The sequence below is a fragment of the Magnolia sinica genome, chromosome 8, assembly GCF_029962835.1.
Source record: "Magnolia sinica isolate HGM2019 chromosome 8, MsV1, whole genome shotgun sequence".
In the NCBI taxonomy this organism is placed as follows: domain Eukaryota; kingdom Viridiplantae; phylum Streptophyta; class Magnoliopsida; order Magnoliales; family Magnoliaceae; genus Magnolia; species Magnolia sinica.
The window spans coordinates 11240966-11255203 of record NC_080580.1 but is presented as its reverse complement, the minus strand read 5'-3'; the positions used below and the strand labels follow the sequence as shown (position 1 = coordinate 11255203).

The window sequence follows — 14238 nt, the reverse complement described above, 5'->3', positions numbered from 1 at the left end:
AGAGCTTGTTTGGATTCTTGGAATCCAAAAAGTAAATTTGAATAGAAAAATTTCACATTGAAGGAAATTTAGTGAGAGAAATATGTAGAAAGGAACCTTGAATAACTTATTTTCCTAGCATTTATAATTTTTATGAAAATGTGAAAAAGGCAACGGTAAAAAAGTAAGTGCTCTCTTTTAAAAGAGACTGGGTCCACTACACAGCTGTGTAGGTTAAGCTAAATCTATACTGGAGTTAGTTTCAAGAAACATTATAGAAATGGAAATCAATTTCTACAACTGCTTTTGTTTTTGCAAATGACAGAGCACACCGCAACATATATGAGGAAAATAATTTCTTTCCCACGGTAGAAAGAGAATTCCTCCAATCTAAACATGCCTTAAATGCTAATGAATATAGAAATAATATGAGTTCTAAATAAATTCCTTTGGACATGATGTCCTAGATTAACAAGGTTTTTATTAGGAAACTTGCATGATTGTTCTCGGAAGTTGCTTGTGTCTTTTCAGTTGTATTCACAACTCCCCACTACTGTCTGACCAATCAACACACTATATCAAGAGTTCTACCTTTTCATATGGGTAGTTATTTCATTTGCTCATCCTCTCATTCACTTGATTTGTGGATAATGGGTACACACACATTCTCATGCATTAAGATTTTATAATTCTTATCAACTTCCCGTTAAGTAAATTTAAAAAAAAAGGAAGAAGAAAAAAGAAGAAAAATATATGATACTCATATACCAAAAATCCTGATCATAACTGTACATCCATTTCTATTATTCCATCCTATCGTTTTCACTACTCCATATTCATCATTTCTTGGAAAACACTTACAAAGAGTCATTAGCATTCACCTCATTTCTAATATGAGAGATGTTCACATATATAGAACGTCGGGTTAACTCTTACACACGACACTTTTTCCCACTAATCATAGACCGTCGCAAAATGTGGGCCGCACCATTTCTCCCCAATTGATTGGATTTCAATCTTATGTTGTGGCTCACCTTTTGCATGGATTAAATGTTCTACACAAGTGACATGTTGGCATGAAAGAAAAGGAAGGTACAAGGTTGTATGTGAATATTTCTCCTCCAATATAGCTCAAGAATCCCAAGAAAAAAGACCACCACAACCTTCTATTCTTTCGTTGTAAACTCACCAAATACTAGAAAAAACACCCACATCGAAAGAAGTTGAATTGGGTGACCAAGAGACACAAGAAGAGGAAGAAGATGGAGGAGAAGATGGGTAAGGAGACATACAAAGCTCATTTGGAAATGCATGGTTGTTCAATGGATTTCTAATCACTAAGGGCACAACATCTTCTAGCAACCCTTGTGGGGTCCCAATGGGGCTGGCCACCTCCCCACATGGGTCTTGTTGTGGCACGATTGTCGTGGGGTCCACTTGTGGGCTTGGATGGGCTTGAGCTTGTTCGGGTGTGGTTAGGATTTTGGGCCTTTTGGTGGGGTGGAGGTCGTTGGAATAATCGCTTGGCCGGGTCAAGAGGAAGTGGGAGTAAGCGAAGTGGAGGTGGAGCCCTTCGTAGGTGACGATCAGGGTGTCTGGATCTTCAGTGGACTTCTCGACTTGCTTTTTCGCGCTGCACCTTGGGTTAGTGCACCTGTAATAACTCCTGCGAAATCAAAGTAAAGGAAATCAAACACTATCAATTTATATATATATGTTGACATATATGGAGAAATAAAAGGTTTGGTTGTCCATTCTGATTGTGATGGCGCATTGATTAGACAGATGGTATGTATGTATTCACGTTTAAAAGTTTATAATTAATTGTGGTGATTGGGAACTGCATAAGCATACATGGATGAATTAAACAAAATACATGCAATTATGCAACCAAGCCTAAACAAGAACAATATGAATTTTATGTGGAAAAACCCTTGCGGGAAAAAACTACGGCACAAAGTGATGAGCGGTGCACTATGAAAGCAGAATTATAAGAGTTAGAATCTTAACGATTCGAACAAGTCTTGAATCTCCTTCGTCGAACTCTAGCTATGCCCTTCAACCCTTATGAACGAAGTAGAAAGTCCTAATATACCTCATCTCCTCTCAAATCCTGATTATACTAGATATATATACTATTACAACCAGAATAAAAAACAAATTCCGCACTTACGCAACTTTACGCATGCTCGATGAGACCTTCGATGACATTCACACCCCATCAAGGATCTGTCGATGGCATCGAACTCTTTTGATGTCATCGAGTGGCAACAGTAAAACGTTTCAACAACCAACATTGATTTTTCGAATTTTCTCGATGGGATTGAGTATCTGTCGATGGCATCGATATCTATTCCATGGCATCGAGTGGTCATTCAATGGAAACAGACCCTTATTAGTAATAGATTTAAGACATCAACAAAAGTGGTCTCCACTGACGGAAAAAAAAAAATCTCAACTTTGTAACCTTTTCATTATCATCGTGCAAATACATAGTTAATAAGAAGTGAAGTAACAACCTATACATTTACTGGATGTAAGATCAAAGAATCAATGTCTAGAACCTTCGAATTTAAGAGACATTGGGGGGTATGGTCCACCCATTATGGGACTGCAAATGAATGGATTGGATAAACTAACCATGGATATGAGGGAATATGCCTTCAAAATGCATTCAACGAGTAAACTTCCTATTTCTTTCGTTCTTGTGACAAAGGGAGGTTGCAAGAAGAGATTCAAGAGAGTAATGCAAAATTAAAATATGGACAGTGATTTGATACTCTGGCTAAACGTGACACTTGATACACTTATACTCAACAATTGTACACACAGCATCCATTTTAAACGTGAAAGATACCTCGTTTCAACACTGAGGTCCAGCTATTGATCGGTAGTGGGGGTGGCTAACAGTGAAGTATCAACTGACAGTGGGTGTACTAACGAACTAACTATATATATATATATACATACACACACACTATGCGCTCGACCTCACCATAAGCTCCCATGAGGTCGAGCTGTGTGGGCCCCACCGTGATGCGTGTCGACCATCAACACCGTGCATTTGATGGGTCCCCTCTAAATTATGGGATATCCCAAAAATCAGCTGTATACGGAACTCAGGTGGGCCATACCATCTAAAATCATGTGAAGACACCGTTAAAATATATAAAAGCACTTGGTGGGGCCCACCTGAGTTTTGAATGCTGCTGAAACTTGGTCTGAACCCTCATCCAAGTGGGACACACATAATGGATGGGCTGGATTTGCAAACCACATCTCGGTGGGCCCAAAAAATGATTATGAATGTTTTAATGGTGCACGACCCCTCCCCACTTCTGTATGTGGTGTGGCCCACACAAGTTACGGATTGACTTGATTTTTGAGACCTAGGTCCACGATGGAATGGTGCATCTGACTGATGGGGTAGATGTTAGAAACGCATCACGGTGGGGCCCACACAGCTTGACCTCATGGGACGGACTCATGAGGTCGAGCGCACAGTACCTTTTCCCATATATATATATATATAAAGCATCCATTTTGAAGACTAAATTGTGAAACCTACTCTGGTAGGTCACAGTCCCAAAATCAGATTGATCAAACAATCCTAATGCCTGATTCATAAACACTTGTTTGTGAAAACACAATTATTGGATATCCTTCAGTTTCAGCCGTCATTTTTATGTCCACGAATTCAACAGTTTAATATGAATTACTTGTCCAATACAAATGAAAATTCTAAGCGAGCGTGTGTCATCGATCACATTCTGCCAGAGTATTAAAGATTTCACCCAAAAAAATTTACTGAGAAGAGACCAGGTAGTGTAATCTGCGGACTACTAAATAAATTAGTCAGCCAAGTGGGCCATCCAGATATTTGATCAAAAGATTCAGAACCGTTGAATAGGTTAATCCCACAATGAAAAGGCCACTGGGAAAGTATAAATTGCCACTACAAATGCTAGCTACATGGACATAAAAATTATAAAATTGTAAAGGTTTGACATTCTACCTAACTTTTTGAATTTTTAGTTTTCTATGGAAAAGAACAATCAACAATAGCTCATACATGATGGGCGAAAACTGCAAAAACTCTGAAAAAATAATTGGAATGGGTTGAATTACTCCAGCTCTTATTCTTAAAAATAAAGTCACAGTCCTTTTACTCTCTCACACACACACACACACACATATAGCACACTAGTTTGCATGCAACTTATGTGAACTTTTTTGAAAACTCATCATACATTATGTGACTCCAAAATTTGAATGGTTCACGTGAAGTAGCACCTCATGAAACCCCCAGGCCTAATTTTTATTTTAATCCAAAACTTTGGTAGGCCATGAAAAATGAAAACAATTTCCTCCCTTGATTTGCATTTCTCTTTGCTATGGTCCACTAGAATTTAGATCGGGGTAAAATTTTTTTCCTTAGGGTTTCATGGGATTCCGCATCACATGGACCCTTTTGATTAGACGCCCATGACACATGTGCAAAGGTGCACACGTGCGTAAGTGCGTAGGTAAGCATGATTCTCTCTCTCCCTCTCCCTCTCCCTCTCTCTCTATACATGAATGATCACCTACCCACCAATTCTCTTGAGCTCTCATGAGATTTTTTTCAGAACTCATCTCCCATGATATGAGCCCAAAATCTAAACTATGCAGGTGATGCAACACCTCGTGTAATTCTCAACGCCCAACTATATATTATCCTTATACAAAACTTTAGTGGAACCAGCTGATTTTTGGGCCCAAGGCCCAACAATAAGCGGTGCACCTAGGGGAAATAGTGGATGTCACACACACAACACAATGGGCCCCACAGTCATCTGTCTGTTGCAGGGGTTCCGGTCCGTGCTCCATTATCTAAATAAATAATTCATAATTGAAGGAAAGTGCTGAAAGTAGTATTATTAGAGAAAAGCAGATTAGGGGGCAGCAAAGGATCGGGTCAGCTTCTGAGGTGGGTTTGACCAAGACCAATGGGTAGTGGGTTGGACTCAGGTTAAGAAATGTGAGCCGTTTAAATAAATGGGTCAGGCTTGGGTTGAACCCTACCCAACCTGACCCACTCATATAGCTTATTAATGGGCTAGGCTGGTCCACCAAACCCTACGTCCCAAAGCCCATAAAAAATTAATAGACCGCGAGTATAGAAACTTACAAATGATGGATGTATGTTTGTATATATATTCTTAAGGGTCGACCCAACTTCATATATACATGTGTTTGTATCTTCCAAATAGGCCGTTTAAATCCTCGGTTAGGCAATACATGCATTTGACATGTGGACCGTTGATTTAATTCCTCTAAAGTGTCAACAGACGAATTAGAAAATTTTAGGTGGGGACATAGATTTAATTAGTTTTCAGGCCACAGCGGGTTCGACCTGGGCCCAACCATTTGTCAGGCTCCGCCAGGTCAAAACCCAGCCCATTGCGAGCGCGGATTAGCTGTTACCAAGGTGTTACCCTAACCGTGTGGGGCCCATCTCGATATAGTTTTTTCATATTCACTCTGTCCGTATATTTTTTAATATCATTTTAGGACGTAATAAAAAATATTAAGAATATTAAAGTCTTAAGTAGATCACACCACTAAAAACAGTGATGAGTAACCATTAAAACATTTTTGTGGGCCAAAATATTTTCGAATCAAACTCATTTTCGTAGTTTCCCTTAATCCAGTTTTTCTTGACATTATCAACAGGTTGGATGGGAAATAAAAATTACGAAAACCTTACGATTGGCCCTTTGGAATTTTTAATTGTGAGGGACTCAATCACCACTGTTTCCCGTCGTCTGGTTCCCATGAGATTTTGATCTTCTTAATTTTTGGAAAATTCTCCTAAAACAGTCAGAAGAAACGGATGGACGGCGTAGATATACAACACATCATCAAGGTGGGCCCCATGTCAAGGGTAGCACCTAACATCTAATCCGCTCCCGCCCATAGCCAACCACTCGGCTATGCGGTGCGGATTCCATTCAAAAGCTTTTTCACATGAACTTCCTGCGACGCAGGGCACACCGCGATGTTTGTGGAAATCCACCACGTCCATCCGTTTTTGCAGATCATGTTAGTAAATGGATAAAAAAATGATGCAAATCCAAACCTCAAGTAGGCCTCACGATAGGAAAACGTGAGCAGGTAAATTCCTACCGTTAAAACCTATCTATGGTGTTGTCCACCTGAAATTTATATCTGCTTCGGTTTTGGAACAATGCCTAAAATAATCTGTAAAAAACAGATGTACGGTATGGATATGAAATGCATTCATTGAGATGGCCCCCCACGGTCATGGTCTCACCCACATGGCTGGTTCCGGGGTCGTACCCAACTCGCTTCGTTTTTTCAGTCAACGAACCCAGTATTTATTTTTATCAATTATAAATATACTAGCGAGATTTTCTAAACGCGGGTGCAATAAAGCTCACGTACATGCCACATGGGTCTGCATGGCACGTAGGTCCAAGATCCAATCCATCCATCAAGTCGTAACCACTATATTGTTGCCCTAGCCCAAGAATCAGGTTAGTCCACTTATCAGGTGGGCCCATAAGCTTGCAAAAAATGTACGGCTCTGAAAAACTTGGTTGAAGTTTTCTAACCCATCCACCTGTTTCCAATAATGTGGTCTGCATGCCGAGCGGACCAGATTTATTTTTTGGAATACGGGTAGAAGGTCGGACCAACCTGATGGATGGATTGGATTTGGTGCCATGCTGGCAAATGCGTTGCATGTACATGAACTTTATTGCACACGCGTGTCGCTCTCTAGAGTACCATATTTTAATTAGGAGCTGGGCTCCTGTGAATGCCAAAGTACAAAGTTTCGACTGGTCCATTTATAAGGTGGGCCACACATTTACAAACGAATGGCCAATTAGAAATATAATAATGCGTGGTGCACTGAAATGCATTCACCGACAGACCACGGTACGATGTTCCGTGATCTCTGCAGGCATCGTACCCGGATCCAGACTGCATGCAGCTCCCGGCTGTATGTGTTATATCTATACCGTCCATCTGTTTCTACAGTTCATTTGAGTGAATGAAAGCAAATAAGAGGCAGATCTAAATCTCAAGTGGACCACACCACTAGAAACAGTGGGGAAATGATACCGGCCATTGAAACCTTCCTAGGGCCCACCATGATGTTTATTTTCCATCCAAACCCTTTATAAGGTGAATCCCAACCGGGTGAAATACAAATATCACGTTGATCCAAAAAATTTCTTGCCCTTAAAAGGTTTTTAACGGTGGACGTCAAATACCCACTTTTCTTATAATGTGGCTCACTTGAGATTTGGATCCGCCTAATTTTTTTGGCTCAAATAATCTGGATAAACGGATGAACTTCGTGGATATAACACATATCTCATGGTGGGCCACACAGAGCTTAGGGCTGCAGGCAATCCCGGCCCACATTATGACTTCGGTGGATCCCTTAACTGTTGGGCCCACCGTGATGTATTTTTATCATATCCGCGCCGTCCATCCTTTTCTCCCACTCATTTTAGGACATGAACCGAATAATGCAGAAGATCCAAACCTCAGGTGGACCACAAAACATGAAACAGTGATTATTGACCCTTAAAACTTCTTGTGGGCTGCAAAAGTTATGGATCAAGCTAATATTTGCGTGGTTCCTTCATCGGGATCTTTTGACCTCATCGACATGTTAGATTGAAATAAACATTCCTGTGGCCCCCAAGAAGTTTTTAATGGTGGGCATTCAATCACCGATGTTTCCTGTGGTGTGGTCCACCTGAGATTTGGATATACATGTAGAGTTTTGGGATCATGCACTAAAATGAGCAGGGAAATGGATGAATGGCATGGATATAAAACAAATACATCAAGGTGGGCCCCACAGTCAGGGATCCACTGAAGCCGTGTCCGGCCCCCTGTCGTCTCACCATTTAATTGAAAAGAGAGGGCAGTTAGCCTTGTACGCCCGCTTGCAAACAAAGATTTTTTTTTTTTTTTTACGACAATGCCCTCGAGATTCCTAAAAAGAGAAAAGCTTTAAAATACTCCGACAGGATGTGATGGATGATAAGCTGGCGCTAAAAGATCACCTAGATACAGCATCCGAGGCATAAAAAAAATCCAACGGCTATATTTCAATGATCAAGTGTCCACGAATCAGAGGTTAGTGTTATTCAAAAAGTATGATTTTGAGGCTATTACTTACCAACAGTGGCTTACACAAGTTAGTCAGTTTAATTGGAGCTCATGTAGGCCACATTTACAATTTCAGAGTGCCTGTGTATCAAGGGTCATGCAGAGCTGAGTATCATATGACTTCTCAAGAAGAGTACGCAGCTGACACTCAGGGGCATATTAGTCATTGGAAAATAAAACTGCAGAAAAGTCATCCAATGGCATTCTCAAGTGGTTAGTGCACTAATTTTCCTGGTACTTGCTGCTCAAGCTGCCACGTGTTCGAGATCCTAGATCAGATTGACCGCTATAGGTGGGACATGTGTGGCCCACCAAATAGCAGACTGATTTCTACTCATGAATTCCACACTGTGGGACCACATGCTGGGCGGATTAGATTAGTCGCACGTATGCCAAATCCGCACGTGTTAGCGAGTACCTTGACGGTATGCTACACTCGCCTTGCAGTTTTGCACTTATTGGACATTTCGAAGTTGAACAGCGGGGCATTTTCGCCATTTTATTAGAAATGTCGGCTGCAAAGGACAGTTGTTCCCACTCGACGTTGGATGTAACTTTGAGCTTTCTTGTATATTTTTAGAACATCCGAACCGTCCAAATGGTGGGCCAGTCGTTAAAGATCATGCAAATTGGAAATTAGACCAATCCAATAAGTGGGCCAACCTCTATAAATCAATTCCAACCATCACCTGTCCCTTGATTTCGACGCTGAAGCCTGCCTGATGAATGGACCATAGAGGTTCTTCCCACGTAATTTTCATATGCGGTCCACATATTCTACGGATCGGATGCTTGTATATGTGAAAGTTTACACATACAATCGGTGCATCATATCTCATTGAACTGTGAAATGACGAAAATGCCCCTCTAGCTCTACCAAGAAAGAGAGAAGATACCTTGGATTGGGGCTATTCTTGATAGATTTTTGCCCATATTTCCGCCACTTATAACCATCATCTGCCATTGAATTCCCACAGCTCTTGATTTTCAATGTGTACTTATTCTCCATCTTGCTCAATCTCTTCTCCATCATCGAAATTCTATATAAAAATATTAAAAAATAATAAAATAAAATAAAATAATCAAATTCAAATACCCAATTCTTGAAAAATAAAACAAAATCTCATACGTTGGTCGAGGACTGGTATGTTGTTCGTTGATATCCAGATTTCGATGTGTTGTGGATAATGCGCTCTCGATATCATCGATGGTGGGCCCGGAGAAGATCATGATTTGGTTCGTAACGGGTTTCGGTGAAAGACCCAGGTCGGGAATAGATTCGACGGTGTTAGGCAGAACGAAGAAGGGCGAATCGTCATCAAGAAGCTCTCTAACGAGCTCGTCTTCAGATCCGTCTGACCAATTCACAATCGATTCGTAGGTTCCGGTCATTGAGAAATTGGAAATTCAGTTTATATGAAGGAGGAGAAGAAGGGGAGGAGGAAAGAAAGTATGGTGAGGAAGGAGGAAAGAGAAAGGCTTTTGAAATAGAAGGAATGGAGAGGAGTTGGTAGATAGAGACAGAGAGGGGGTTATGTTTACCATTTTACCCCTTACGTTAAAATTGAGAGTCACGTACTTTTGTAGTTTTTCGGGTTATATGATACTCTGGCAACGTATTACTGTTCATATACAGGCACTTTTAAATTGTTCACGTGGCTATTGGAACCCACTGTCACCGGGGAAACGGATTGGCCACTCCCCCTGCCACCAGCCAATGGCCGGTGGTCAGTGCTCTTTCGGCCCCACCATGATGTATGTGTTTCATCCATGCCTTCCATCTATCTTTCTAGATCATTTCATGGTATTACAAAAAAAAATAATAGGTATATCCCAATCTCAAGTGGACCACATTACAGGAAACAGTGTTGAATGAAGGTCTATCATTAAAAACTTTTTAGGGTCCATAAAAGTATTGGATCAAGCTGATGTTTGTTTTTTCACTTCATCTGGGTCTTTATGACCTAATCAACAGATTGGATTTCAAAGCCTTAGGAGGATTTAAATGATGGATATCCAATAACTATTGTTTTGCTGTGGTGTGGTCCACCTGAGATTTATATCCCTCTCATTTTTGGGATATCCTAAAATTATATTTAAAAATGGATGAAATACATACATCATGGTGGGGTCCACGTAGCACCGACCACCAACCATGGGGCTGGTGTCAGGGGGAGTAGCCAATCCGTTTCCTGTCACCAGGGGCTCGTTTGGACAGACGCTCAAAAGGAGCATTTGAGGCACAAACCCGCTTTTGGGTTAAATTAGGGTTTTTAATTTGCGTTTGGATGTACTTTGCAAACCTTCCTTTTATTGTCCTAATATATAAAATAATAGGGCTGATAGTCCCGCAGGTTGGGTCGGGTTGGTGCTCAACCATAACCCAACCCAACCTCAGGTTAAGAACTTTCAACCCAAGTCCAACCAAAGCGGTTCGGTTGGGTTGGTCAGTAGATATATATTAATATTTTCGTTATTACATTAATCTATTATACTTCAATATACATCTTATTTTTTTGTATATATAATTTTGTTAATTATATATGTAGTTATTTATTATAAAGAACTTTATTTTTTCCAAACAAACAAGCTAAAATATTGGACTACTCCTTTAAAAGTCATGTTGTGTAGCACGCAATCCATTTGGGAGAGAGAATTTCGCAGTATTTTGTTAGCTTGAGTCATCGGAAATGACTTGGACCAATGAGACCTGATGGCACTAGAATTTCATGTGCCTTCAACATAGATGATCCGCACTCAATTATAATTTATAAGTAACTTATATATCGATCGGGTTCGGATTGAGTCGGGCAACCCGAGACCTCAACCTGAGCCCAACCCAAGTTTAATCGGGTTGGTGTTTTTATAGCCCAAGCTTGATACTAAACCCGATATACATCCTGCCCGACCCCAACCCAATGTCGAGTTGGTCACGAGTCGGTCGGGTTAAACCCGCCCAACTTTCAGCCTTAGAAAATAAGCCTTCTTGATTTATGTAGTGTATATCCAGCTTGAAGTCCTTCTTCTAAGCCTCTTAAAGTTGGAGTAGACTAGGTGCGACTTTGACCTCACCCGACCCGGTGCAGCCCTAACCATAGTGCCAACCTTGATGTATGTAGTGTATATCCATGTCGTCCATCAGTTTTTTCAACGCGTTTTAGAGCACAAGGCTAAAAATGAAGTAGATCCAAATCTCAGTTGGACCACTATTGGAAACAGTGGTGATTAAAGACCCACCATAAAAAACTTCGTAGGGCACACTATAATGTTTATTTGCCATCCAACTTGTTGATAAGGTCACATAGACCTGAATGAAGGGGAAAAAATATCAGTTGGATCCAAAACTTGTGTCTCACAAGAAGTTTTTAATAGTCAATCACCATTTTTTCTTATGGTGTGGTCCACTTGAGATTTGGATTTACTTAATTTTTCTAGTCATGCTTTAGAATAATCTGGAAAACAGATGGACCAGCGTGGATATACAATATATACACCAAGGTGGGCCCCATGGTCAGGGCCGCACCATCTTGGGTAAGGCAGAAGCTGCACTTAATATGCTCCATTCATCCGTTTTACAACCTCATTTTAGTACGTGCGACCAATAACGATGCGGATTCAAAACTCTAGTGGGCCATTCGAAAGGAAAAATTGGGAGAGAAATGTCTGTTATTTAAATCTTCTAGGGCTCTGTTGTCAGAAGATGCCTTAAATCTTCTGATTTTTCTTTTCACCGCGCTGCTCGACCAGTTGAGGGGCTGGCTTAACTGGTCAAGGGTCCATTCGATCAGTCGAGGTCCACTAGACTCGAAGTCCAATGAGCTATGTATTTGGATCACTATGCTGCTCGACCAGTCGAGGGTCAGGCTCGACCGGTCGAAGGGTCCTTCGACTAGTCAAAGCCCTTACTCGACTAGTTGAAGGTTACGTACGTAGACTGCGTGCGGACTGTGTAAATTTGAGGCGATTTTCGGACTTTTTCAAAGTTGATGTGTTAGTAGAGTTTCCTAAACTATAAATAGGGGTCCCTAGGACCATTCTAAAGTATTCTAAGGCTTTCTAAAGGTTTTCTAAGAGTTTCTAAAAGGGTTTTAGGGTTATCAAAGGGTGTGGCAAGGGTGAGATTCGAGGTTGTTCGAATCGGGTAAGTCCTCTCTCTTTATAATTACTATTTTCATACTGGATTTCTGTCACTTTGTGCCGTGGTTTTTTCTTGCAAGGGTTTTTCATGTTAAATCTTTGTGTTCTCTTGTAATTGCTTGTTGCTCTTGGATTGCTATCCTAGATCTAAATTTGTGTGATTCCGCAGCACAAATCCCCAACAGGCTCCACATTGAGGTTTATATGCCATCTAAATGGTGTATAAGTTCATGCCTACTAAGATGAAATGAAAACATTAAAAACTTAGCCTCATACAGAACTTTTGTGGCTATCTAAATATTTCAATGGTGGTAATTGAATCCCCACTGTTTCATTTCGTGTGGCCTACTTGAATTTTGGATCAACTTAATTGTTGGTCGCATATACTAAAATGAGCTCACGAAATGAATTGACGGATAGATTTCTCACAAACATTGGTGGCCTCGTGTAGGAACTTATTAAGAAAGGCTTTTGCAAGAAACTTGGTGACTTTCCAAAAGTCAAAGTGGTCAAATGATCTTAATGTATGATTGGTGTACACTTATTTGTTGAAACAGGACTATCGGATTTTTATTTTAATCTTTAACTGTCCAGTAAATATCCACCAACCAAATACTTTTATAATTAAATAATCTTTAGTGTTTGGCTCATGTTACCGAAATCCCGGGAATAGAATTTGGATGGTTGAATTAATTATGTTGTTACTAGATTTTGGCTACCACATATGATCAGTGTTTAAATTATCGGCGATATTATCGAATTATCGTCGATAATTTCGGTATCGCTGGAGTTCTGACACCGGAACTCCCTTTTTTCGTTTCTCTTCCGAATATCGCCGATTTTTTGACAATTTTATCGATTTTTTGTGAAAAGTCCAGTTGTTAGCGAAAAATCAAGGGATAACTGTAACAAACAACCCATTTTCAACGATAAAGGGCCGATAACATTGGAGCATTGCGTAAATACGGAAAATATCCCAAAAAAAGGAAAAAAATCGGGAAACTTGCGGATTACCATACCTGTAGTCTGTAGAAGAGGAGGGCCAATCGTAGAAGAGGATGGGTGAACGGAAATTGCGGTGGGCCAATTGATTGATCGGTGTGCCGTAAGTGCCATCCAATCTCTAGTTTCCACTTTTTTTCTTCGAATACTCAAAAATTCAAAACCTAAAGATGATTTCGACGAAGAATCTGATGAAGATTAGGGGATTTGGAGAGACTTTCTTTCGGAATTTTAGGGTTTCGAGGGTTCTCTTCCGAAACCCTCTTTCGTTTCAAAAACAGCGCAATGGGTTTTTACGGGCGCGGATTGGCTATTTACAGGTTGGGTAGCGAGACTCTACTGAAGTGACGTCACCAAGTTCTATGGGCCCCACCATGATGTATGTTTTGCATCCACGTCGTCCATCCATCTGGAGAGATCATTTTAGCATAAGATCTAGAGAATGAGTCACATCCAAATCTCCAGTGGACCCCACCAAAGAAAATAGTGGGGAGAGTGACACCTCCATTAAAAACTTCTAAAGGCCACAAAAGTTTTCGATCAAGCCGATATTTGTGTTTTCCCTTCTTTAATGTTTTTGTTAACTTTTGAACAGGTTAGATTTCGATAAAACATCATGGTGGGCCTTGGGAAGGTTTCAACGGTGTACATCAATCTTCCTGCTGTTTTTTGTGGTGGGGTCCACTAAAGCTTTGGATCTGCCTCGTTCTCTAGGTAATGCCTTAAAATAATATCTCCAAATGAATGGACGTTGTGGATACAACACGTAAATCATAGTGGAGTCCACAGAACTTGGTGACGTGTAGCCAGTCTCGTTACTCAACCGATCAGTATCTAATCCGCGTCCGGGAAATCAGATTGCGCACTGGTTACTCGGTACGCTCTTATCTTACTGAGTAAAATCTGTTAGGCCCACCGTCAATG

The 14238-nt window shown here is 40.6% G+C and overlaps 1 protein-coding gene across 1 annotated transcript; it reads right to left on the bottom strand.

Annotated features, from left to right (window-relative positions):
• Nucleotides 1-756: 756 nt before the first annotated feature.
• On the bottom strand, nucleotides 757-9666 carry LOC131252864 (probable WRKY transcription factor 49). The gene is made up of 3 exons (XM_058253619.1): nucleotides 9305-9666; nucleotides 9072-9215; nucleotides 757-1645 (listed from the first exon to the last, which is right to left on the bottom strand). Exons 1-3 carry the CDS (start codon nucleotides 9565-9567, stop codon nucleotides 1165-1167), a joined length of 888 nt encoding a protein of 295 aa, XP_058109602.1. The 5' UTR covers nucleotides 9568-9666; the 3' UTR covers nucleotides 757-1164.
• Between the last annotated feature and the right edge of the window lie 4572 nt (nucleotides 9667-14238).

Excerpts from the sequence above, each read along its gene's own strand:
- LOC131252864 (XM_058253619.1), bottom strand. The coding sequence starts at position 9,567 with ATGACCGGAACCTACGAATCGATTGTGAATTGGTCAGACGGATCTGAA. Across the intron at positions 9,216-9,304 it reads CATACCAGTCCTCGACCAAC|AATTTCGATGATGGAGAAGA; the intron begins GTATGAGATTTT and ends ATTTTTATATAG. Across the intron at positions 1,646-9,071 it reads AAGAATAGCCCCAATCCAAG|GAGTTATTACAGGTGCACTA; the intron begins GTATCTTCTCTC and ends TTGATTTCGCAG.